Source organism: Pectinophora gossypiella, chromosome 15 (assembly GCF_024362695.1).
Source record: "Pectinophora gossypiella chromosome 15, ilPecGoss1.1, whole genome shotgun sequence".
Taxonomy (NCBI): domain Eukaryota; kingdom Metazoa; phylum Arthropoda; class Insecta; order Lepidoptera; family Gelechiidae; genus Pectinophora; species Pectinophora gossypiella.
Genome location: NC_065418.1, coordinates 8,122,830 through 8,149,764, shown reverse-complemented (window position 1 = coordinate 8,149,764; position 26,935 = coordinate 8,122,830). Strand labels below are relative to the sequence as shown.

The following is a 26,935-nucleotide window of genomic DNA, read 5'->3' as shown; positions in this document are numbered from 1 at the left end:
ATTTCTGTGAAACGGAACGGTGCATCAACGGATGGAAAGCAAGTTATTCATAACACGAAGTCAACATCTAAAAGTCAAACCGTTAAGTACATGTATGTGCAGCGGCTATAACAATAAAAGTCACATAAAGTTACAAAAAAATACTCCAAACTTTCTTTAAGATGAGTCTTTTCGTGATTAAGGCGAAAGTTTCTACTTTGAAGTCTAAATAGCGAAAAATCTACAACGCTTTAAACACTAAAAATAATGTATCTATAGTCGCAAACTTAAGCTGGTAAAATTTTACAGCACCAAATGCTATTCAGTCCACCTACTCTTGTTCCCTTTCGCCGACAGTCACTCCACTGCTATACTATTCATCATTACCATTGCCAAATTGAAAGATACATCGTTAACGATAACTTACGATGTCACTATATCAAATTATTATAGAGATAGTTGGGATGGTATGTCGTTAAAATAATTTTACACTATAACACTTCTGGTTGAGCGCCAAATGGTCTTCTATGGCAAATAGAATTATGGCTCAACTAAATATATTGTGGTATATAAATATAAATGCAATGTCATCTTGTTGACAATTTAAAGTTCTCTTTCGGCGTTAAAAAACTAAGGATTCGTAGGTATATTGTTCCATAATAAATGTACCTAAGTGTACAGTCATGAGCAATATAATGTACCCTCTTTAGGGCCCGTATTTATAAACCGCTCTTATCTCTGAGATCTATCTTGAGTGAGCTCTTAAGATGACGTCCTTATTAATAAACGGAACTTAAGTGCGCGTTTAGGGTTACGATATCAACTGAGTGACGCCGTATTAATAAACGAAACTCGGCTCTCAAGAGTGCTCTCAAGATGTTACTTAAGATCGTGTTTGCTGAGTGCCGTCAAACCGTGACTTGAGTGCGGGTTTTGTGATCTCGCGATAATGGAATTAGAAAATATTTTACAAGAAATCAATTATTACGACGATTTAGATCATTACGACGATTTGTTATGGCAAGATGCGTATCGTTTGCCAAAAGTTTATATCAGGGACGCCGAAAATCCCTTTGAAATGCGAGCGGATCGGTTCCAGAAAAGATACAGATTCTGCCAAGAATCTGTATTGTTTATAACATCGTTACTGAGAAGTGACTTAGAAAAACAGGACAACAGAGGTCTACCGATTGCTCCGGAAATAGCAGTTTTATTAACTCTGAGATTTTATGCTACAGCGTCATTTCAGGTAAGCTAGAATTTATTCAATACTAATTATTCTACTTTTGTCTTTAAAAAGTGTAAGTGACAGCACAATGAACACCGAAATTACTATGTATCTGAACATCTTGAGGTCTGAATACAGTAGAGCAATGCACCATATCCTTCTAAACGAGTAAATGAAAGAAAGCCTGTGTCCAGGACAGGAATAAGTTAGTAATAGGTAGTAATTTAATTTTACATAAATGACTTACACAAACCTTGCCTTTTCAGATAGTCTGTGGAGACTTACTGCACATATCACAGCCTACCGCCTCAAATATTATTACGAAGGTTTCAAAGTTGCTAGCTCAATTGCATACACACTACATAAAGTTTCCCCGAGGAGCAGAGGCTAACAGAAACAGAGAATTGTTTAAAGAGATGGGTAGACATGGATAGTGGCCTGGACTTCCCGGGATCGATGGAGCTATTGACTGTACCCATGTTAAAATTGTATCAACACCAGGGTGCCAGCACCATGAAGTCTTTAGAAATAGGAAATCAGATTTTTCTATTAATGTCCAGGTTGTTGCAGGGCCCCGCAGGGAAATATTAGACATAGTAGCCAGATGGGCAGGCAGCATGCACGATTCTAGGATATTTCAAATGTCATCAGTTTACATAAAATACACGCAGGGTATTTTAAATGGAAGACTTGTCGGAGACAATGGGTATCCTACACTACCTTTTGTTCTCACACCTATAAGACCTGCCCCCGAAGATGCTCCCTCAGTACGGTACAATAGAGCTCAAATAAAAACCAGAAATGTTGTGGAAAGAACATTCGGCATTTGGAAGCGGAGGTTTCCCTGTTTATCTAGAGGCCTAGGTAACAAACTGTCAACTGTTTCTCATATAATTGTATCATGTGCGGTATTACACAACTTGTCATTAATTTTAAATGATGTCATGGTTTTTGATGAGAATCAGAATGATGAACAAGAAGAAACAGATAGTTTAATACCAAGCACTAGCACTGGATTTTTAATTAGAAATTCAATTGTTGAAAATTATTACCAATAATCTTTATGAGCAGTGCTTTGTGATTGAATAGTATTTGAAATTATTTAATAAAACATATTTTATATATTGACTTATATGCTTTTATTTAATAAATTAACAATATTCCATTTATTATATTATGCCACATCCCCTCTTCAGGCATCAGTTGCAGTATCTGAAACAAATTAGATGAAAAGTGTTATTAATTATCCCAGGACTTAACAAAGCTATACTAGTTTTTAAAATAGTATGATGAGCAAGTAGATAATACTGATGTACCTGACGAACACTGCTGCTGCAGTTGAAGTTCTGCGAGGTCTGCTCTCGCCTTTGCTTCTCTTATTCTTTCTCTTAACAATAAAACCTCCAACTCATGAATCTCATTAGCCCGTCTCTGTCTGTCTTTATATTCCTTATCCAGAATAGAACTTTTATGCCTTTGAAAAGTTTGGGTAGCTGTATTTGATGGGTTAATAAGAGGTGGAGTAGGAAAACGTGGAGGTGGGGTAGGAAGACGTGGTGGTGGAGTGGATGTAGGAAGAGGTGGTGGTGGAGTGGAAGCAGTAAGAGGTGGTGGTGGTGGAGTGGATGTAGGGAGAGGTGGTGGTGGAGTGGTTGTAGGGAGAGGTGGTGGTGGAGTGGTTGTAGGGAGAGCTGGTGGTGGAGTGGTTGTAGTGAGAGACAGTAGTGGACCTACTTCAGGTGGAGGTGGTGTCAATGTTGTCCGGGTTGGGGCAAGGGCAAGTGGTGCTTGTGTAACAACAGCGCATGGGAATGGTGATGAAGAAAATGCACTGGTGGATGGTATTTGGGAAGAAGTTGGGGGAAGACAAGAGACGGGCTGCAAGTCCATATTTACTTCTTGGACGGCAAGGTCAGCGGTTACTGGAACAAAGTAATTTAAACAGAGAAATATAAAAAAGATCTAATTTACATATTTAAAAATGATAGAATTGATGATAGCTGTTTTTGGAGAATGTGTGGCTTACAACATACTGCCAGGTTTGAATCCCAGCTCTGGCTCTAGACCATTGGCCATAGGCTCACCCCTCAGACTTAAACATAGCTGGCAAGTAGTGATTTTGTATTTACTATATACTTCTGCCTACCCCTTCGGCGATATAGGCGTGATGCTATATTAGAAGAAAATTACTTACCTGGAATTGTATCAGAGTCAACAGCATCATCGATACCAACTATTAGAGCAGGGGCCACCTCAGACACATCTGGGTCTACAACTGCATCACTGGTTGCAGGCCCTCCTCCAGTAGCTAGCCGATGTTGACGTTCTTTTGTCAGTGCTTCCCTTTGCCGCTGCTTGAGGTTCATCCACAATCTCCTAAAGTTGTTTATTTGTAACCTAAAATCAAGGATGCAATTATAAAAAACTAGCAAAAAGCGAGAGGAAATCGCGCACCAAAGGTTAAATAACTTTGTTTACCTGATTGGTAGCATGAGGGCTTGCGTTGTATTCTCTGGTTACAATATCCCAAGCTTCATTTTTTGCGCGTAATGAAGCGCCATCGGTATCCTTATTCTCTATCACCGAGGGGTATCTTTTCAATATATCCAAAAAAGTTTTCTTCTCGAGGGGAGTAAAAATATGCTTCTTAATTGTTGACATCGTTATGGACAGTAATTACTTTACGTTTATTATTGATAACTAAAGTCTAAACTATACAAAAACAAAACAAGTGGTTGCGAAGGACGCGTCTTTTTTTTTTGAGAATGATGTTTGTTGCGTTTTGTTTTCACTACACATTGCGTTTTGAAATCATAACAAATTATTTTTAAAACGTTAAATGACCGTTTTTATAATAAATTTAAATAACTTACGTTTGAATTATAATAATTTTAACATTTTAGTAAAGAATTGAACAATTTTTAATATGTTTGAAGCCCTAAACCGAAATATTTTTTTAAAGCAGGAACGAAACGTTGATTCGTTCGGTCTATAGTTCACTCAATTAGGACGTTTACTTGAGATCCTGAACTTGAGATCGATATCATGTGATACGCGCTCAATATTCGTCTATTAATTAACGTCGCACTTAAGACGCTGTTTACATCTTGAGAGTGACTCAGTTGATATCGCTCTTGAGAGCGGTATTGAGATCGGTTTATAAATACGGGCCTTAGAATTATTGATTGATTAATGAACTATGTTAAGTCTTACCCACATACTCACCGAACTTCACTTTTCCTTTATATTCAAAAAATGTTCGTAGGTAGGTATATAGGTAATTAATTACTTTTTAGAATACTTAAAAAATACTGAGACAATTTTTAATCAATTTTCAAGCGCAGGTACCAATTAATTTATATTATGTAGGTACCTAACAGCAACCTCCTTTTATTGCATATAAGTACGACGATTTTCAATTACTAATATGAATTATCATTAGTCTCCTTGACTTACTTTCCTCGATACCCAATATCTTCCCACTCGATACTTTCAGCTCATAAATCTATATGAATAGCGAATGTCTGTTATTTTCCGCAATCTTGCGCAGGAGCGAGGTCGACGACCCGGTGACCTTGTGACGTCATACGGTTCCGATGTTAGAGTCTAGGAAAGGACTTAAGGTAAGGTTAAAATGATAGACTTTGGAAACTTATATTTTTTTATATGAATTCTTCTTCTTCTCTTGCGTGAGATTGATCGTTGTGAGATCATGTTTTTTTCTATTATTATTATTTTTCGTGTGTTCCTTTAATCTTATGTTTGTAATTTTTCGTGTTCTTCATGTTATTTTATAGTATTTTTTTCATTAATTGTTTATTTTGTAAAAATCAAATCAAATAAAAAATATAAATAAAAAAAATAGTTTACTTATATTGTTTTCTCGTCACACAACGCATTAGGTTACACTGTGACCCTGTATGTATAACCTTTATAAATAAATAAATAAAATCAATGATTGGCCGTTTCAAACCTGGTATCAAGATTACTATTGAGCTGCCATAGGCCGCTGACATGGCTCATGTGAGTCATGTAACGACTACGTACTTTTAATAGCTACCTGGTAGCCGGGACGTACCCTCCAAAACACGGATCTTACGTTCACAGGCCTCCAAAACAAATCCGTTTGTCCTAAAGTGACATGATCTAGACTAATTTATTTATATCATAATAATAGTGCATATTTTATACGATTATTAGTTGGGCACCGTTGTACCATCTGGTGAATTGTAACGTTGACAGCGACTCTCCGAACGGCGACACTCGCTACGGCGAGTCTCTTTACGGCGAGTGACCTTATTTTCCCTCTACGTCGAGCGAGTTTTCATGTTATAGTACAGTTATGGTAAAGACTGTTTTTAAATATCACTGTCCGTTACATCGTAATCAAATAGAAAAAGTCTTTTTTATGTAAGTAAGTAAGTATAAATTAATACCATTTTTTTGACGTGACGTGTTACAGATGGCATTAACTACTTGGCCGGACAAATGGGGAGCCCTGAAGGCTCTCACCCGGTACAACGTTTAAGACAACAGGCCTGAGGGTGCCCAGTTAGGCAATTAATACGATATAAACTTTTAAGTTTATATGCAAACCTTGCTTATTGCTTATATACTTATACAGAAAAAAACATATTTCTTACTGTATAACAAGTATACCATCTCAACACAATGTCTCAACAATTTACATACGTAAGGTACTTTTATGAGCACGTTTTCTCTGTAAAACTCGTAAATTTTCACATAAAAATGTAACTATTATTAGAAATGTATTGATGTCAATAATGTTTGCATGTTCACAATGTGGCAATATGACTTTTTACTTACAAAATTTTAGGCTAACATATTCTACACACATAATTAATAATACAATATTTAACCTATAGCGTGTTACTGGCATCGTAAATACTGAGGGGGATGATTCAGACCATGTCTTCTGATTTGATATCAAAAGAAATTGCCTGTAGGAAAAATAATAAAAAAAATTGCCGTTTTTTAATATTTTTAGTTCCATACTTTTGCGATGGAAAATTTCACTTGATATCTATCTACTCAGAATCATCAATCAAAGTTTTCGTTACGCTCTAGCTAATATAATAATGAATATATACCTAATAGTATTGTAACACTTATCTATAGCAGTTTTATCTCTTAGGTCACGTGAAACATATATAAACTCTGAAACATAAACCACAATAGAGTATATTTTTATGGATAGTGGTCGATTTCTAGAAACCATAGCGTGTTTTATCCGTATATTGACAGTCATTGACTAACCAGGTAGTAATATTTATCTCTGCTAAACTAAGTAAGTATTCTTAAAAGCTAATCCATCATTGTAGGAAGATAATATCTATGACAACAACACGTCGTGTAATACAAATCTATCATAAGGATTTTTAGAGTTTGTACATTATATGAGTAATTTAATTTTATGCCTGCTCTATTCGTTTTTCTAGATTGTTCTTCTGTACCTACATAAACGATAAGTTTTTACTTCTATCGTATGGAGAAATTAACCCGTGTTGATTAATTATCACAGCTACACTAATGTGTAAATATCTATTTACTAACTATAATATGAAACTGGAAATAATTTAAAAAGGATAAATCTTTCCATGAATTTTCCAAGAGGAAATTCCATTTGTTATCAATCCAGTAACATGGTCTGAATAAATAAAAAAAAAAACTTAAGTACATTAAGTAATCCAAAATAACAATATTTATTCAACAAGGTAAAATTTTCCGTCTAGGCTGTTAGTCTATAATAAGAATAAAATATTCCGACGCGACGTTAGAAGGTATCGAACGCGAAACTATTAGGCATGATTCACACTAACAAATAAAAGTAAATAAATGCTACCGAACCAAATTGGTGCACATTATATTGCTTGAACTAGACATTGTTGTATAATATGTTACTATAAATGTATTTCTGGATATAAAATTTTGTAAGAAAAGAGTTTCTAAGTCCATATTTCAAAACCTAAAAAAGTACAAACGCAGTCCAAATTATAGAAAATCTGTCTGGCCTAAACAGATCCCATAAATCGAAAATGTATACTCACCGAGATGGAGTATTTTTCAGAGACAGGTTTACACTGACTCATCTCAGCACTATATATCGGAAAACCACTAAAATGTATGATAAATATGAAAGCTGTACCAGTTTGTGGTGCAGATACTGCCTAACAAAACTTTATTTTATTTTAGTCTGACAACTCTAAAAATACTGCCGTCCTTCACTTACGAAGTTACGACGAGTGCAAGACGGAGATAAAGATAGTTTTAGAACAAAACTAAATTAAAAGTTAATTGGTGTTTGCAGGAATCAACAGCATTATTTAATGTCGCAATAAACTTATACTTATGTGAAATACGCCTAATTGTCTAGTGGCGTGAAAATATCGACGCATGTGCTGGGTCACGTAGTGTTTTACGCCACAAATAATATATTTCCACTAGCTTTAAATTATATTAACACCTCTATGTCACAAATATCGGCAACAAACAGGTGACTGCTAAGTGAGCTAGTTGTCTTTTGTTTTTCTTGCAAAGTGTTGGTGTTGTTACCATGCTTTTTTTTCTTTTACTTCGTAAATGTCTGCCTATTGCATTGCATTTACTCTTTGGTTAGACAAATGAGAAGCGCCGAAGGCTCTCACTGGGTTATACGTATAAAACTCTTGCTTTTATTTGTTACCTTCATAAATTTAAGTAAATACAACAATAAAGGTACCTAGTACAATATATCTAAATTAGGATTAGATAGGTCCATAGTTCAACGCCTCATTTTATCTTCAATATAATACTTTTATATAGAAAACAGATTTTATATCATACTTATTGTTCTGTACAAGCAGATTTTTTGGAATCCTAGCAATAAACAATGCACTAGGTCTTAAGTAGGTATCTCTTGATATAGCGATAAGCGCTACACTAGTAATTACCTACCTTGATATCGGAAATAACTCAGTATATTATGATCTGTGGTACCTATAGGTAAACAACGCGATAAATGTATTATAGTGGTATTTTTATTCACGTGACTGAGATTGTTCCGAAAAGGAATGTGCGTTCAGCTGCTTTTCATACCAATCAAATGCAAATGTTGATCGTCTCTCGTGTGAGTTGCGAATGATTAACCTGAGCACCCTGGCAAACATTGATTATTCACCCAGAAAGAGAAAGAAATAGTCACAGCCTACTGCCGTCAGTGTTATGTAGATATCTGCATGTCTAACCTACAATCATCATTAGCCACTACATCTTGACAGACGATAGTAACAATGTCTGTGTAGCTGTCACGTTTTGCTGCAGAATCTCTTGTGACTTATCAAGCCAATAGCAGCACGGCACCTTTTGCCGCATTTCACACAAATAAAACGTGAGTCGGGGGGAGGAACAGCGACGTGAAGGAGAAGCCTTTTCGGCGTCAGCTTATCCAGACAGGTTTCGTCATGTCTTGACACTCCAGCAGACAAATCGTGGCGCCACTCTGGTCTCATATCAGCGCGTATGCCAAAATTCTCCATTACTCGCCTACACGAGGTCTTTAAATCTCAACATGGAATACAACATACAATACAATATGCAATACAATTAATAATACTTATATAATTTATACTAGAATATATATTATATGTTACATAAATTGTTATGTAGATAATTGGTTAAAGCTTATTGTATGAATGTAAATTCTGACCACTTAACAAATGTTATGGTTAAGTTGCTGTGCCCCAGCGGGGCGTTACAGGGTACCTACCATATCCTGTATACCACCTATGTGTAACTGTGACTTGCAATAAATGATTATGATTATCACATACGAGTTCGACGCCCGTTCATAGTTTATTTACTATTGAAATGATCCTGGAAACTAGACTAGAATCAATTTGCAGACTTAAGCTAATTCGGTGCACATTCGCACGACCGTGTGAAAAACATAAAATTTCCGTGACAAGTCATTTATAATATAGTCATTTATTCGATGTACAATACATAACAATACATACATAAAAACACGCCCATTTCCCACCGGGGTAAGCAGAGACTATGGAATTCCATTTGCTTCGATCCTGACTCACTTCTCTTGCTTCCTCCACATTCATCAATCGTTTCATACACGCACGCCGGTTCAGAGTAGATCGTACTAAACCTTTTCTAAGGACATCTCCATAAATATAGGTAGATATATCTAAAACTTTACATACATAGTGAGATAGCACCATATTTGGGGTAGGTAGATTTACTAATCGTCTAAAAACAAACCTCACAACAATTTGTGTTTAACAACTTTCATAATCGTTCAGTTCAAACCCACCTAACAGCGCACGTGATACAGTCATTGAGCGTTGGGTCACGATGCTGAAGTCCTGGGTTCGAATCCCGATGGGGACATATCACGAAAGTCATCTTACAAAAACAGCACAAAATTAAAAAAGCTGTTTAAAGCACAATAAATATTATGTTAATATTTTCGCAGCCGCTTTTTGTCACGTTAAAAATGCATATTATTTTAGGACTAGGTTACATTTAAAAATGTATTATAGTAGGTAGTTAATAAACAGTAAGCATAAGAAAATAATCGTCATAATCGAAGGCAATAAACGTGTCGATTAGAATTTTTATGGAATTTTCCTACATCGAAAACTGCAATGCGAACCTATTGCTGCGGCTATGACGTAATACTTTATACCTAACACACGTATCGAGTGCGTGGTACAGGCAAGCGAAACTAAATTTCGTGTAATATAGATTTACCGTACCGATAGGACTAGCCAATAACCAATGACGCCTGTTGATTAGCTATCAATAAAGTTAAGTAACCTTGAGTGCAGTCAGTTAGTGGTTGGGTGATCGTTTAGGAACTATCCTTACGAGTCCCTCCTGGCATAGGTAGTATGCCTAATACTCTGATAAATATTAGTAGTCGTTATATCAAGTCGAAGCCTTGGAGGAAATGACAAAGACTAAAGCGAGGCGCGCGCCCAACTGAGCAGCCTATGTCTTAAATTTTTGTACCGGATGAGAGCTCTCAGCGCCCATTCTTCCAGCCGAGTAGTGATCGCCATCTGAGGCAAACCTACAATTCATAGAAAATTTTTATCTATAATTTATACAAACGTGAATCGATGCTAGCATCTCTGGTTTGATAGCCAAGCATTCCAGTCATTCCACCACTGAAAATAATAGACAATTATGATATTTTCACAAGTTATAAAATATGCGATGTGATCTTATGTTACGTCTTAAAAGTCAGCACTTTGTGACGATACTGCTTATTACGTCCATAAAGTCTGATGGGAACATTATATGGCAGGAATTTAGAAGTCATTTTAGGTAATGCACGGTTTTTGTCATAAGGTTATGGCTTCCATTTTCGATGAAAGACAAGAAGAACGCAGCGCAAATTTTGCACTTTATCATATCCCTTTGCGTCGTACGATAATGAGAGCATAACATTGTAAATTCGAGGCTGTATTGTGTGATTTTTGAGTGCAAAATCTGTTATTATTTCCATATATACGGATATCTACTTAAAAATCAGATGCATAAGATTTACTCTTTCAATTTTTTGATTGGTTTCTAAATTGTTCTTAAACCCGGTAAAGACTGAAAATCCATTCAAAATTATACACCCTCGTTTTCCCAAACTCAACCGAGACAAATTCGGGGGCATTTGCACAAACAAAAGTCATTTTGAATCTAAAACTCGGCGCTGCAAAGTGCAAATAAAGTAAAGGTTGTGTCATACATAAACACATGATCTTAATCTCTACGAGGGTATGTAGAGTTACAGCTGTCAGAAGACAACTTTTCGGCACTATTCTTCTGCAGAGGTGCTCAAAAAAACAAAAACCATTCATTCGAGAACACTAAAATTATTCGTCATCTTCCTAGCGTTATTCCATTCTCACGGCGCGCCGCGCGCCGCGGCGCTGCGTCCGCTTACCAAAACATAAAGATTTGACATGATCGGTTTTTTACAGAAGAGACTGCCTGGCTGACCTTCCAATCTGCGAAAGGAAAACCAGGCCATACATGTTAGGAAACATAGCTCTGAAACGCATTTCTGATTATTTTTCTCGGATCGTTAGTTTTCCTTCATCGCTGAGCACGAGGTAATAGTTTATGATCCAAACATGAATTCGAATGTCACTGGCTTAGGTCCGTGTTGCACTTTATGGAAGTGAAACGTGGACTATGACACAGAGAGACAGAGAGAGGTTGGAAGCGTTTGAGATGTGGTGTTGGCGAAGGATGGAGGGTATAAGCTGGACTGAAGCGGTGTCAAATAAAAAAGTGTTGGAAAGAGTTGAAGAAAAGAGAACCATATTGAAGACTATAGAGAACCGGAGAGGAAATATGATTGGCCACCTGATACGACACGATTCATTTACAACAAACATTATAGAAGGAAAAATTGAAGGGAAGAGAGGGAGGGGTAGACCTAGGAGAACATTTATGAAACAAATAAAAGAGAAGGTGCACCTCGTGTCGTATCGGGAGGTGAAGGTTTTGGCGGGAAGAAGAGAGGAATGGCGATTACTCCACTGACAAGAGCGCAGCTCTTAAATAGAGAGAGAGAGGTCCGTGTTGGATTTCGAACCTGCAACCTCGCAGTGAAACTCAAGCGTTCTTCCAATTGACTTACTATGCTAATGGTCGTGCTAAAGCACTAAACATATTACCTATATTTCAAGTCAAAATTCCTATTAGTTTTATCATAGCCTATTCTGTAATCAATATTTTCCATAGGTAACACTTTGGTTAACTAAAGCAACAGTTTATACAAGTCATGCTGAAACTTAAGTTCTTAGTAACTACGTCATTGAAAACACTCACCTTGTATGATTGATTAATGAAACATTTAAAGCCACAATGCAAACAATAAGTAAGTAATATAAGATACAATTAATACGTAATTATACGATGACTCACATCCCACTGTAGTCAAAGCCTTAAGTCCTCAGAAGATGATGCCCCCATATTATATTTTTACAAAACCCATCAGGCGGATTAAAGAAGCCACGTCAAAAGCAATATTGCAATTTTACATTTGCGCATATAAAAGTAACTGCGCAATGCACACAAATGTCAAACAGCAATATTGCTTATTTAGATGAATTGCTTCAATATGGCCGTTTTAACCCCCCTGATTGACAAGCCTGGTATCATTTGGGCTGGACTGGGCTGGTAATACGTAGACACCGATCCATCGTTTGTTATTACGCATAACAATCGTTATGTAGGTATAATCTTGTTCAAACACGTATCAACTTGTCGTCGGTAACAAATTAGTGCTTATTAACGTTTCATAGCTACGTAAAAGCTGTAAAAATGACGTCAGAACTACTGGGGGGGTTAAAAAGGCGACATCAAAGCAATTCATCTAGAAAAGCAATATTGCCATTTGACATTTGCACTTAAGTACTTTTATATGCGCAAATGTCAAATTGCAATATTGCTTTTATAGATACGTCTTTTGTTTCTGATTATTGCAAGATTTGATTGATTTTAAACTCGTTTAGCTATCACGGAATAGCGTAACCCAGGTCAGTTCCTACATACATAATAATGCAAATCATTTCTTATTATTAACATCATCATGTCTTTACGTCTGTGTCTGAGAATTTAATAGAGTACTGTACATTACAATTACGTTTTAATTTGCTTGACTACTTTTCTCAAGGACATTATAACAACGATCGATTGAACAACTCTATCTTTGCTGATAAATTGTTTCTAAAATCTTTCCTTGCGATAAAACATTATGCAGGTGTACACTACTTTAGAAAGTAACAATAGGTAGGTAGTCTAATAGTCCTCCTAAACTGGTTACTATTTTTCGGCCATTTATGCGAATACGTCACGGACATCCTAATCAGATTGTACTTTATATTTATTACTTAATAGTAAGTAATAATATAATCATAATCATAATCATTTATTTGTGAAACATGTTTAACACACACATACACATGTTTGTGTATGTTTTCTTAACTCTTTAGTCGGCATATAAATGTAGTATGTACAGTCATGGGCAATATCATGTAATGTACCCACTTTAGAACCCTGTCGCACTATCATATTTGACATTTAATGAGACTTACGGTTTAATTTGTCAAAAAAGTTAATGTGACATGGTTTCAAAGTGTATAAGATTAGTACTCGTGACCGTAGGTAAGTCTTTATAAAGTTTATGTTTACAATGACTTTATCAAAGATAAAAACATACCTACTATCATTATCATTTATAATCATTATCTTTATAATAATTTGCTTATCTACTACGTCGTTTATGGCTTCAACTACTTTATGTAGGGATAATCCTTCTAGATACCTACTTTATTGGAGCCGATAGCTTTACAAGACAAATATAGACAATGCATACATGTGTTTGGTATAACCACTGAAGTGCCATTGCTGGGAATTTTCCCAAAGTGGGAATGATCCCGTTGTAAAAACTCTTTAACAGTAAAGACACTTGCCACTTTTCTTTTTCAAATGGTTCTTTATTGTACTTAGGTCTCATCTGCTTAAAGGTTACGTAAAAAAGTTCTATTTACATAAATTTTACTCCTTTTTAGTTCCGGAATGTTCCCACTTTGGGAACATTCCCTGGAAAGGCACATCAGTAGGTATAACGTAAAGTCACTTTACTTAAGTACTTCCTATCATGGTAAATAATAACCTAGACACAGACAAGCTATTAGTTACAATTTAGCTAATAGCTTACATAGTGTTTACGCCTACAAACTAGTTGATTTACAGCTTGGAAGATTAGCGAACTTTTTGATAGTACGATGGTCACAAGTTCACAACTGGTGCAAAATCGGTGTACGTTGGATTAAACGAATTCTAATTAAAACACATAATACCGGGTTCTTACCGCGTTAATCAGGGGTAAGAGACTCCAGACCCCAATTCTCAAATAGAGACACAAATTAGTAGCGACTATAAAGTATGGCGCCCGCCCAAATAAGTGAAGCTAGAATCTAAACAACAGTAGCAAAAAATAATTTATTGTTCAATAATTACATTTGTATGAAACTTGGTCCAAGAACTTGGTCCAAGAACACTGATGAGACTTATGGTGGAGGACAAAAATCGACTCAAGATTTGTTGCTGAATAACTAAATCTTCATAGCCAGGACAAACACGGCCGTAGAAAAAGAACCCCGAGACAGAATCTGATAGAACTTTCCCAGAATCATAAGGAAAGCATAAGCTTTCATAACATTAAGTCTCATCAGTGGAGGTTCTTGGACCAGTTTCGTCCATTCTCCTTTATTTTATCCTACATTTACTTATCACTTTTCTCAAATGACATGGGTTTTATACTATCATATATAGGCATACTTATATTATAGAACTGCCTCGAAAAGTTCATTACTTGGCCGGACAAATGGGAAGCCATACCATTTTTTGCGGATTATCTTTATAATTTTAGTAGGTGTGTTTACACATTAAAGGTATCAATCTCTGTTTGTTATCTGATCTCCGTCCTTCAAGGATGATTGCGGGCGATGGCGCCGTGTAGACGCTGACGCATCTACTACAAGACTTACTTTATCTACTGATAACTTCCCAAGTATCCAATCATCAGACCCTTTTACAAGAAAACGCTTCCTACTTTACTTATACACCTTTTTTGCCTTTGTACTTTTTACGCGTCGCTTTACAAACGCGAAACCTTTCATTCAATGTTTGGGTCCGAGATATTTTTTGTTTGCGCCGCCAACTCGAGTCGAATACCCGCCTGATTGAATTATGATTGAAATTAAAAAGATCGGTATTTACTTTTTTAAATGAAATTATGTTCAGTTTATTTAATCTTAAGATATATCATCTCCCTAGCATTATCCCGTTTTTTCACAGGGCCCAGTTACCTAACTTGAAGATTTAACAGGTCCGGTTTTTTACAGAAGCGACTGCCTGGCTGACCTTCTAACCCGCGAAGGGAAAACCAGCCCAATACAGGTTAGGTCACATACCTCCGAAAAATGCATTTCTTGGGAATGTGGGTTTCCTCACGATGTTTTCCTTCACCGCTGAACACGTGATAATCATTTATGATTCAAACATGAATTTGAAAACCAAATTCGACAATCATTGGTTTAGGCCTCAATGACCTCAATGATAGGCAAGCGTTCTACCAACTGGTCTACCACGGCTTAATCTTAAGACATAATTTGTGAAAAATGTAGAAAAGTCTTTGATAATCATAGCGAACAATGCATATCTTACCGTCGACAGGGAAGGAAACTAACCATTCTAAACAATAGACTCGAGTAAGGTTACCATGTTTTACAAAGTATTTTTTATCATTGAAAACCCCACTTAGCCTAACTACAACAGCGACAACGATATATTTATATTTAGATGCCAATTTGATATATCTTCTTATCGTGTGGGTTGTGAGGTGGAATACCAACCTCATAAACCCTGGTGTCAGGGTTATTACTGAGCCGCCAAAGGCCCCTGACATGGCTCAAGTGACGACAACATACTTACATCAGTAAGTAAGTAGTAACCGGGACCAACGGCTTAATATGCCTTCCGAAGCACGGATCATCTTATTTTCGGAAAATCAGGTGATCAGCCTGTAATGTTCTAACCAAACTAGGGATCACAAAGTAATTTTTGTGATATTTCCCCATCGGGATTCGAACCCGGGACCTCCGGATCATGAGCCCAACGCTCAACCACAGGACCACGGAGGCCTTTAGTTATACCTAAGTAAGTAAGTATAATAACCACCATCTAGCTGGAAGTTGGTTTGAAGCCAAGATAGTCCACGCTTTTTCGTTCTTGAGAACCCTTGCCACTGAAACTTCTGCTGTAACCCAATGTTAATAAGTTTCCACCTCTTCAGAGTTTACCTACCTACTATCGTAATCACTATACTGCATTTATAAGAGCCATCAATTATTTCCCACAACAAATTCTGACAAAATCGCAATGTTAGAAAAGCTTTCCTCAGTTATCTTGACAAATTGGCAATCAAGAGTTGATTGATTGACAAGTCTTGTCACCGAATTCGGATTGGAACCAAACAGGGAGTATGAACATTTTTAGCTAGACATTTCAATCAAACAGGCAAAATAAACGTTGTCTTAAGTGCTGTTTTTACTTATACAGTTGGCTGGACCATTATAGACGGCGATACGGCTCACCACCTATTATGTTAGTCTTACAGAAACCTCGGTGAGGTGTGGGTACTTATCATCTTTCATCTTACCATGGATGTACCTCTGACTACCCCAAATGGGATATTGTCGTGAGCTTACGTTATGTTATAAAGGTTGATCTTATCGAGATGAATGAATTTGGTACGTGCTGAGAGACTAAACAATGTCTGTCCTAACGACACATAGCGACGTGGTGCCTCAGTCTGGTGGCAGCCGAACGGAATCGGCGCGTCCGCCGATCCGGATCAAACCAGTAACTGTTATCGACACTTCATAACCACTTACTGGAACGACCTGCCGAGGCAACGAACAATGATATTGAAAATAATTGCTCGCGCGCATGTAAACTTACTCTTGCGGCGTCATACACCAACTAGTTTGTTTTGATAGCGAAGGAGATGTCTGCGGGGCGGAAGGCAAGAGGGAAACCACTGACCTATTTTTCTCTAATAAAGTAGCATGAAAAATGCTGCACCGACAAGAGCGTGGCTCTTAAATTGATGATGATGATGATGAGGAGATGTCACGTCGCAGTAAATGCAGTCAGTCTGTAAATCATTTTTAAATGATTTTTTTCTCAATTTATTTAATCTTAAGATATATTATCCCCCTAGCATTATCCCGTTTTTCACAGGGTCCACATACCTAAACTGAAGATTTGACAGGTTCGGTTTTTACAGAAGCGGCGAAAGAAAACATCGTGAGGATATCCACATGTATACGTAGATGAGACGTGGGTACTTAGTTTATCTTGCGATGGGTGTACAGTCATGAGCAATATAATGTACCCACTTTAGGACTCTGTCGCACTAACACATTTAGTGAGACTTACAGTTCAATTTGTCAAAAAAGATAATGTGACATGATACCAAAGTGTATACATATTAATGCTCGTGACCGTACCTCTGACTACCGCAATTGGGATGTAGTCGGGAGCTTATGTCATGTACTATGTAGGTACCTAGGTAGGTAGCATTGAAGTATCGCTATAAGTCGATGCTATTTTATACCTGTTAGGTGAAAGCGATTTGCTCGTGTACTGTTACTTTATTTTGTACAAATGCAACATAAAAATACCTTATAAAAAAGTTATAAAAAATATTCTTTACTTTTTAATTAATTTTATATTCATCGGTCTATCTTTTATTGTCGGGCGTGTTTGTAACCCTTGTAATTACCAAAAGTGAATTATGTGCATATAAAAACAGGGACTTGAGCATGATCTTGAGGGCAGTCACAGCTGAGATTAGTTTATTAATACTATCCTTAATATCACTTTTTTCAATGTTTGTACCATTCTTGATCAAGACAAGACATTATTCTTAAATAACACATGTGCACATTTTTTACGCATGTTTACGCAACTTCGCGCTCATAGTAACAGATGAAACTAACTAACAAACTGAAGTAGTGCTTAAGTCTTTGTTACTAAAAGCTTTTTTTTTAATGTAGATTTTCATATTTCACAAAAAAGTATTCAAAAATTCTAATTCTATGGTGGATTATCCATAGCGCAACACGGACCTCCGTGTGGATTATCATACCTTTGAGCATTTATTTCACATCCTACCACACATTACATACATACATTACGTACATTTGTTATTGTGGATCTACCCACCCCATTAGGGATTACGGGCATGAGACTATATACGGCGTATTAGTGACATCGTAACGAAAACTTTGAAAGATGATTCAGGCCATGATTCTGAGTTTCATAATTTTGCGATGGAAAATTCCACTTGATATCAACTCAGAATCATGGTCTAAATCATCATCCTCAATATTCGTTACGATGTCACTAACACCCTGTATGAATCTGTATATTGTACCTACTTACATAAAAAAATAACTTTGTCCAATTTATGAGACGTGACGACCTGTTAATCATCTTTCCAAGGCCACACAATGTGACCATGCTAGTAATTCTAACAAACGGGCAAACCTCACGTGACGGCAGTCAACAAGACGTCAATAATTAGCAGACTTTATGTGAAAACGTCATTAGTAGGTACCACGCCATTCCTATTAGTCCTAGTTCTATAACTAAGTCCACAGAACAATGGGAGTCAATAACGTACGCGATGTAAACAAACACCATAGAACATAACAAGTCGACATTATTGTGCTCTACATTGATTGCACGGTAAGGTGCATACGTAGGTACGGTATGTACTTTTTTCGAGTATTTTACGCTGATAAGATAGGTTAAGATATATTAATTCCATTCCTGATGTTATTACAGAGGTCTTAAAAATAGAGGAAAGTACAAACGGGAACCTAATGATTCGGTTACAGTATTGTTTGTACGAAATATTACCGATCATAAGACTTTCTCGTAGTAACCAAGTATACTGCTTCCCAGACGGTGTTCTCGCCCAACTAGGCACCCTCAGGCCTCTTCTCTTAAATTTTGTATTGGATAAAAGCCCTCAGCGCTTTCCGTTTGTCCGGTTTGTAGTTGATGTCATCTGCAGCAAATATACAGTAGGTACTTAAGTCGCGTTAAAAAATATATTATAAGTACGCTGCGGATTTGGCATGGTAATCAACTAAGTTTTCTAAGTTTCGAAGTCATCCGACTTGATTTAAGGGACTAATTGAGCCAAATCCGCTTAATATTTTACAATCTACAAGTACATTAAGATAAATCAAATTGCGAATTTAGCAAGCTTGTATTAAATATTTCGACTAGGTTTATGTTTGACCAAATTACTATGTTTTACACGATGAAAATGTATGAAACAATATTGTAGAGATACATCCTAGCGTTTAGAACGGTTATGGTTAATGGTTATGATTAATGCAATCGACTGGGAATTGAACCCAGTACCTCTAAGTTTCTGGTCTAGGTTAAGCCATACGGGCATAAGCCATACATACATGTTAGGGTTCGTAATGTTTATTTTATTATTTAATTATTATTAGATTGTATAACTTAATAACAGACGGAATAAAGTCGTGAATCTGTGTTACGACTTTATTACTTATTTTTAATTTGGAACTGGCATATTATTCCATTTGTTTTTATTTTGATTTCTTCTTTTTCGAACGCGAACGTTTTCCCGCCTTTTTTGAAAAGGCGGTGACGTGGAATTTTGTTCGGTTGCGGTAATCTGTTATGAAGAGTTGGAGAGTTAACATTGTTTATGAAAATATAACATTATTCAAGAGAATTGCTGAATTGTTTGATTACGACGAGCACCTCCCCACCTGAGAGCAGTAGTATTATCACATACATTATGTGGCACCAATGGGTCCTCAAGTGCCGTCCCTCTGAAACATCTAGAAAACATCGGTAATCACAGTAATTTTGAAGAGATATAATAATAATAATCCTTAGCAGAGTAGATAATCAATAAGCTGTACCCATTGTTCTGTCGCAGAGTTCCCTAACAATATTACGCAATATGCTAGAACTTTCTTCAATAATATGCAATAAACACATTATTAGTACTACGAGAGACAATAGATAGGGCCAAAGTACGAACCATTAATTCATTGGCACAGAGTCCACGACACTATAAATGCTTTAACTTTTGACATCTGTACTTGACCTTATGAACCAGTGTTTGTAACGCAATATTTTTATTAGGTACCCTGGACCCATATTACAATGTAATGATAACAATTTTATAGTCTATCCAGAACTTGTGGTACGGTTTGAAAACCTTTCTCCATAAATACTTACTTATATTACAAAGAGAACTTCTACATGTATTTATGCATAGTAATATAAGTTTTTTTTTTTCAAAACACCTCCACCAACCCGCAGTGGAGCAGCGTGGTGGAGTATGCTCCATACCCCCTCCGGTTGATAGAGGGGAGGCCTGTGCCCAGCACTGGGACGTATATAGGCTATTTATGTTATGTTATGTTATGTTATGTTTGGTATTTTTTAACTCTCACCCGTGCTTAGAAAAAACTCACAGAGAAAATAAAATCGAAAGAAATTCTAACTCGGGCGGGACTTGAATCCGCAGCCCTTGTTAAATCGGGACGAGCGTGTTAACCATTACACCACCGGGTCCTGTCCACACGATTTTTTTTCGATCTACCGACGCGACGTTAATGACGATACATAAAATCCCCCTATTCCCAGTAGTCTTACCAGTTGAACTACTGGAAATTTCCGTCCCAATAGACTTACTGGTAGGACCACTGGGAATTTTGATCTTCTTCTTCTATCGTGTCGATTGTGCAGTGGAGTACCCATCAACCCTGGTGTTAGGGTTACTATTGAGCCGCCAAAATTTTGATAAAATTTGGGGATAAAATCAAGTCAGATTTTTTTTCGATTTACTTTTCTCTTTGTAAGTTACTCTAAGCACGGGTGGATGCTATAAAAAAAAGCAAAAATACACTTATTATATCACTATGCATAATAAATATAGAAGTAAATTAAAGGCCCTCTTCTCATCAGGATAGACAGAGCGATAAGTCGTCACGATTTAACCCACGACTACTTTTGGTAGGTAGTTTTTATAATAAAGTTAATATTTACCATTACATACGTAATTAAAGCATGGTGAAGTATGTGCCATACCCCCTCGAATTGATTGAGGGGAGGCCTGTGCCCAGCAGTGGAACGTATATTATGCGGTTTATGTTATGTTATGTACGTTATTAAAATGTCATTGATTATGGTTTTAATGGACAAATATTGCTATGACTTAAAGAAATATTTGGAATTAAATTTGACGTAATCATAATATAATTTAATGCATGGTACTTATATTGAATTTTATGTCACTTACATAATAATTTAAATTTCCATAAACGTTTTTGATAATTAATTGTTAATTAATATTTCCACGGTTAGATAAGATTACCTTACTTATAATTCTATATTACCACCTGCGCAACAATTCGCATATGTACATACAAATGTAGATACAATTAGTAGGACTTATCTACGCAAATAAATCTATATTATTATAATTAATTAAGGAATCTAGACACACGGCAGTGTACAGCCAAGTTCCCGAAACAAACGAGTGATTATGGGTTACCTACAAGTATTACACGAATAATTTGGTGCCATATTCAACCCCTCATAACTGAAAATGTATTTACTCTACACACTTGCAATTTTGCAGGTCTATTAAGATTGTCTTCTAACTTTCAAATCTCAAATTTAAATCAAATATCTCTCAGTGTTTAGGAAAAAATGACATCTGAAAATGCTATATTTCATTATTACGTTTCATACCCGGCCAGTATATGAAATTTTATTACGTACTTACTTACATGTTATTACGTTTATGTACAGAAACCGATGCTATTTATAGGTTACATAACATATTTTTATTAGGTATTTATAGGTATAATTATTATTTTTCCTCGTTCTATAATTAAAAAGATAAATAACATGGTGTTTAATGTAAATATTGTATTTCATTACACGGGAATTAGTTTGGATTTATACAATGTACGTATATAATGCAACATTTGGTTATTTAATGAAACTTTTATATTTAGTCGTTTGAATCTTATAGTATAAGTATTATAGTATAGAGGAACAACAGCTGCAAGAAAAACCTTTGCACAAACCTTTGCACTTAATCGGTGTTGCAGAGTAGGTACTAATATACTTATAAACTTAAGCAAAGAACATGCATTCAAGCTGTGGCCTGCAAATTCGGCCGAATTCTCCTTCATCCCTTATGGATCCTGAAACTCTCCTCAGTGCTTGTCTTCTCTCTATATAAAGAAACTTTGAACTATATTTCAACTTACTACTTAGTCCCAGCTGCTTGGGCTGTGCGCTGAAATTTCAGTCAGCCAATCCTTCAATTATAGGTAATACACGGTTAAGTACAACTAACAACTTTTTCCCTTCATTCTTTAGATGAAACCAATAAGTTGTTGCATATATTTTCTGGAAAATGCACTTCATAGGGCTCAGTAATTGGATCAGTGTAATACGATTAGGAAACTGCCTTCGAACTAATATTAGCTGAGTAGACTTTTCACAGGTAAGTATGAAGAAAAGGGACATGAGTTAGCTCTTAAATATATAGCTATCTTCTTCTTTTTTAATCCTTTTACTCCCTGTTGGGGTGTAGATTTCGACTCCTCGCGATCTTTTGCAACCTCGTTTGCTCCCATAACATGCCGAGAGCTTTCAACTCTCGGTCAACCGAGTGTCGCCAGGTCTCAATATATAGCTATGATGATGATGAATAATATAGAATGGCGCATGGTTACGCAATTCTACCTATTAGGTAGATATAAATTATACATTGTTTTAAGTTTACGCGGTTATTATCATAATTAAAGCACATAGGTTTTGTAAAAAGCTTGAAACGGCCTAATGTGGTGAAAAAACGTGAGGACACAGTGAGTGCGGTTTGTCGTAGTGAGTTTGGTGCGAGTTCAGATGGTTCCGAACATTCCGACATCAAAAACATAAACAAGCGGCAAAGAAAGAGGGTAGACAGATATGTCTGCCCGTAGAAAATTATGGATCTACCTACTCCACTCCAATCTCATTATCAGTCATCCCGTGATCGTGGCACTTGCAACAGTGTCGAAATATAAATTATGTAATGGAATTCATTCAGATGAAGTCACAGGACAGTATTTCCACACAACTCCAAAGAAAACTTTCGTTTTGACGTTTCGCAAAGAGTAACTCATTTCACTAAGTTGTCAAATAGCCACTACACAGGTAAAATGACACATCGAAATGAACTATGTTTTAATAAATGACCTATAGACATACAGAGGTTCATTACATAAACCTATGTTTTTGAGGTCATACCCTAAATATAGGTCATGTACCCTATCTAAAAATAACGCACATGTCGACTTTGAGTGATTGAGTTCTAATGACCGTTCACTTATCCAATTACTGACTTCGATGTAAGTAGCCTGACTTTGTTGCTTGTTTCTAAACTATGTTTCCAATCTGTCAACGAAACTTGACTCTGAGTACTTTAAGAATCGTCTGGAAAGTACGAGTTTAGGTATATTTCTCTATAATCTGTCTATACCTCATCAATTTAAGAGCCACGCTCTTGTCGGTGTAGCATTCTCCATTCTTGTCTATCAAAGGCCAATTCTTTGACTTCTTTAAGACTCGACGTTCTCTTTCTCTTTCCTTCTATCTTCCTTTCCTATACCTACTAGCTATAAATATAGAGGTATAAGATTTTTAATTTAAAAAATATATTCAATGTTTTTAATCACTGTTAGGTATCATTAGGAAATGAGGCCGTGACTGCCATGAGTAATGTACTTACATATAAATGTAGCTAATGTTATTTTATATTTTTTAATTAGGTTTAGAATCCTTTCATTAACTAATGTATCTACATATAACATAAACTGCCTATATACGTCCCACTGCTGGGCACAGGCCTCCCCTTAATCAACCGGAGGGGGTATGGAGCATACTCCACCACGCTGCTCCACTGCGGGTTGGTGGAGGTGTTTTTACGGCTAATAGCCGGGACCAACGGCTTAACGTGCCTTCCGAAGCACGGAATCATCTTACTTTTTCAGATGATTCAATCAGGTGATTCAAGCCTGAAAAGTCCTTACCAAACAGTCTCACAAAGTGATTTCGACAATGTCCCCATCGGGAATCGAACCCGGACCTCCAGATCTTGAGCCTAACGCTCTAACCACTAGACCACGGAGGCTGTTACTACATATAACTAATTAAGAATACCTTTAAATAAGTAAACTTACTTCATTAATGTTTGGTATTCCCCTGTTGTTTATTTATTTATTTATTTATTTCAAAAATTAAGTACAAACAGTGATTATGCTAACTAGCATCGTAAAACCATGGTTTGTGTCGATGCTAGGTATCTACGAGTTTCTCCAGTACTCATTTATGTACGGTCACGAGCATCAATACGCATACACTTTGGTACCATTATCACATGATGTTCTTTGACAAATTGCACTGTAAGTCTCACTAAATGTCAAATATGTTAGTGCGACAGAGTCCTAAAGTGGGTACGGTCACGAGCATTAATATGTATACACTTTGGTACCATGTCACATTAACTTTTTTGACAAATTGAACTGTAAGTCTCACTAAATGTCAAATATGTTAGTGCGACCTAAAGTGGGTACATTATATTGCTCATGACTGTACATTATACTGCTCATGACTGTACACCTAGTTATTTCTCATTTGATCGTAGCTACCTATATTTAGACACTACATTATAAACATCCTGTGTAGTTAGTAGATACAGATGATGGGTAGATACAGCTCAAGACTTGAAGTAAAATCCAAATATCTTTTATAACTTGATATTTCAGCTCACCCTGAAAGTGACAGGGGGCGTGAGTTGTGCCTGTGTCTGTATGTAATTGGCCCGGCAGCTACAATTTGACGCCAGACGCCCCGAATGAGTCAAAGAACGGAAATTTCCTACGCCGATTGATCAACCGCATGTTACGCCAGCGATTGTAACAGATGATAAATTATGCATTTATCTATATAGGAATCATTTTCTTATCAGTGATACGACTAAATGTGATGACACATGCATACCTATCTATTCCTACTGTGGGGTGTTATTAGAAGCTTATTTTTAAACTTTTTTTATCAGAAAAATGATCCTTTTGAAAATTTATAAATGGAAGATTCATAATCCAATGACAAATTACAATTATAATCTAAAGCAGGTAAATTACACGAGTACAATGCGTTTAAAAGTACTTACCGACGAGTTTTATATTTTTTTGCGATAAAAATATAAAACATTTTTGTTTACAATAAAATACCAGATAATATTTTAAATTTGTCAGAAAATAAATTTAAAGCTCATGTAAAGCTTACTTTATGTACAAAAGCTTATTATAAGATTAATGACTACCTAAATGATAAAAAAATCTGGTACTTATTGAATGTGTTCCTCTAGGTACTAAATAACTTGTAATGTAATTTTTCTCATTGGTTTTTAAAAGATGTGTTGATGTTGCAGTTTCTTGTTATTTCTTCTCCTCAGCCATAAAACCTTGCGAAATGACGTAAATTCAAAAATGTTACATTGACCTTCAACAAGTTTATCCATTATTATAATTACGTTGAATAAATTCTGATTTCTGCGTGCAGCGATAGCTAGTGAAAATTCAGTGCATTTCATTTCAATGGGGGATTTTCTCGAAGGTCGGTCATAGGATGGGTGACCACTAAAACATAAAAAGTTTTCATCTCGAGCTCCTCCGTGCTTCGGAAGGCACGTAAAGCCGTTGGTCCCGGCTGCATTAGCAGTCGTTAATAACCACCAATCCGCAGTGGGCCCGCGTGGTGGTTTAAGGCCCGATCTCCCTATCCATCCATAGGGAAGCCCCGTGCCCTAGCAGTGGGGACGTTAATGGGCTGGTGATGTGTGTGTGTGTGTGTGTGGGGGGGGGGGGATTTTCTAGGCTACGTTCCCCAGAAGAAGTATAGTGGTGGAACGGCTCAGATACAATATCTTAATGTCTATTTCGATTCAGGGTTGGATCAATCGAGAAAACGACCTTTCCCAAATAGTCTTTGGTTGGTTATTGCTCGACTAACCTGCAATGAAGCTGTATATAGCAAATCGTCCTCCCCGAGTCATCAAAATTATAAAAGTTAAGAAATTAGAGTTCTAATATAGTCTGATATTGACATCATCATTACAAAGAGTAATAACTTTCAGCCACTTGTAAATTTCCATTCAATTTTCTTAGAAACCATTTTTATTGCGTACTACAGATCCATGTATTCCTTAGTATCATTTTTTATCAGCTTGATTCGCCGAAGACCAGATTATGCGACCAACATAAAGGTCTTAAAACTTTATCATGAATGACCACATGATAACAGCGATGAGGTGTAGATGTGACGAACAGAAGTATAGCTGGAAGCAGATCAAAATTCTTCCGCTGGAGGATATAGTCTAGTCTAACCTAACCTCAGGAGCTTGAGGAGCTCGGTGGCGCAGCGGTAAACGCGCTCGGTCTGCGATTGTTGAAGTAAAGCAACTTTCGCAGAGGCCGGTCATAGGATGGGTGACCACAAAAAAAAAGTTTTCATCTCGAGCTCCTCCGTGCTTCGGAAGGCACGTTAAGCCGTTGGTCCCGGCTGCATTAGCAGTCGTTAATAACCACCAATCCGCTTAAGGCCCGATCTCCCTATCCATCCATAGGGAAGGCCCGTGCCCCAGCAGTGGGGACGTTAATGGGCTGATGATGATGATGATGAACCTAACCTAACATATTCTGCTGATCACCCGATTGTCCGAAAGTAAGATGGTCCGTGCTTCGAAAGGCACGTCAAACCGTTAGTCTCGGTTACTACTTACTGATGTAAGTACGTAGTCGTAACATGAGCCATGTCAAGGGCCTTTAGCAGCTCAATAATAACCCTGAAAGCAGAGTGGCTGAGGTTGGTCATTCACCTCACAACCTATACAATAATAGAAGGAAAGAAGAAGAATTTCAAACCCAAATAGTGCAGATTTGATTACTTATTATAATTTTAAGTAAGTTAAGTTTAAAGAAGTCCAACATATTGGAGTGCACGTAAGTACTT

At 36.6% G+C, this 26,935-nt stretch overlaps 2 protein-coding genes across 3 annotated transcripts; one reads left to right on the top strand and one right to left on the bottom strand.

Annotated features, from left to right (window-relative positions):
• Positions 1-927: 927 nt before the first annotated feature.
• On the top strand, positions 928-2,275 carry LOC126372980 (putative nuclease HARBI1). Its single transcript, XM_050018916.1, has 2 exons — positions 928-1,228; positions 1,474-2,275. The coding sequence occupies exons 1-2, from the start codon at positions 929-931 to the stop codon at positions 1,639-1,641; spliced, it is 468 nt and encodes a 155-aa protein (XP_049874873.1). The 5' UTR covers position 928; the 3' UTR covers positions 1,642-2,275.
• Positions 2,276-2,343: 68 nt separating this feature from the next.
• LOC126372971 (uncharacterized) lies at positions 2,344-3,576 on the bottom strand. Of its 2 annotated transcripts, XM_050018905.1 has the most exons (3): positions 3,402-3,576; positions 2,524-3,129; positions 2,344-2,419 (listed from the first exon to the last, which is right to left on the bottom strand). In XM_050018905.1, exons 1-3 carry the CDS (start codon positions 3,571-3,573, stop codon positions 2,400-2,402), a joined length of 798 nt encoding a protein of 265 aa, XP_049874862.1. In that variant the 5' UTR covers positions 3,574-3,576; the 3' UTR covers positions 2,344-2,399. The 2 variants fall into 2 exon arrangements, with proteins under 2 accessions (XP_049874862.1, XP_049874861.1); XM_050018904.1 differs by having other exon boundaries at positions 2,402-3,129.
• Between the last annotated feature and the right edge of the window lie 23,359 nt (positions 3,577-26,935).

Bases quoted from the DNA above. Each gene is read 5' to 3' on its own strand.
- LOC126372980 (XM_050018916.1), top strand. From the start codon at position 929: ATGGAATTAGAAAATATTTTACAAGAAATCAATTATTACGACGATTTA. The intron at 1,229-1,473 runs GTAAGCTAGAAT...TTGCCTTTTCAG, and splicing joins ATGCTACAGCGTCATTTCAG to ATAGTCTGTGGAGACTTACT.
- LOC126372971 (XM_050018904.1), bottom strand. From the start codon at position 3,573: ATGAACCTCAAGCAGCGGCAAAGGGAAGCACTGACAAAAGAACGTCAA. The intron at 3,130-3,401 runs GTAAGTAATTTT...ACTTTGTTCCAG, and splicing joins TGACTCTGATACAATTCCAG to TAACCGCTGACCTTGCCGTC.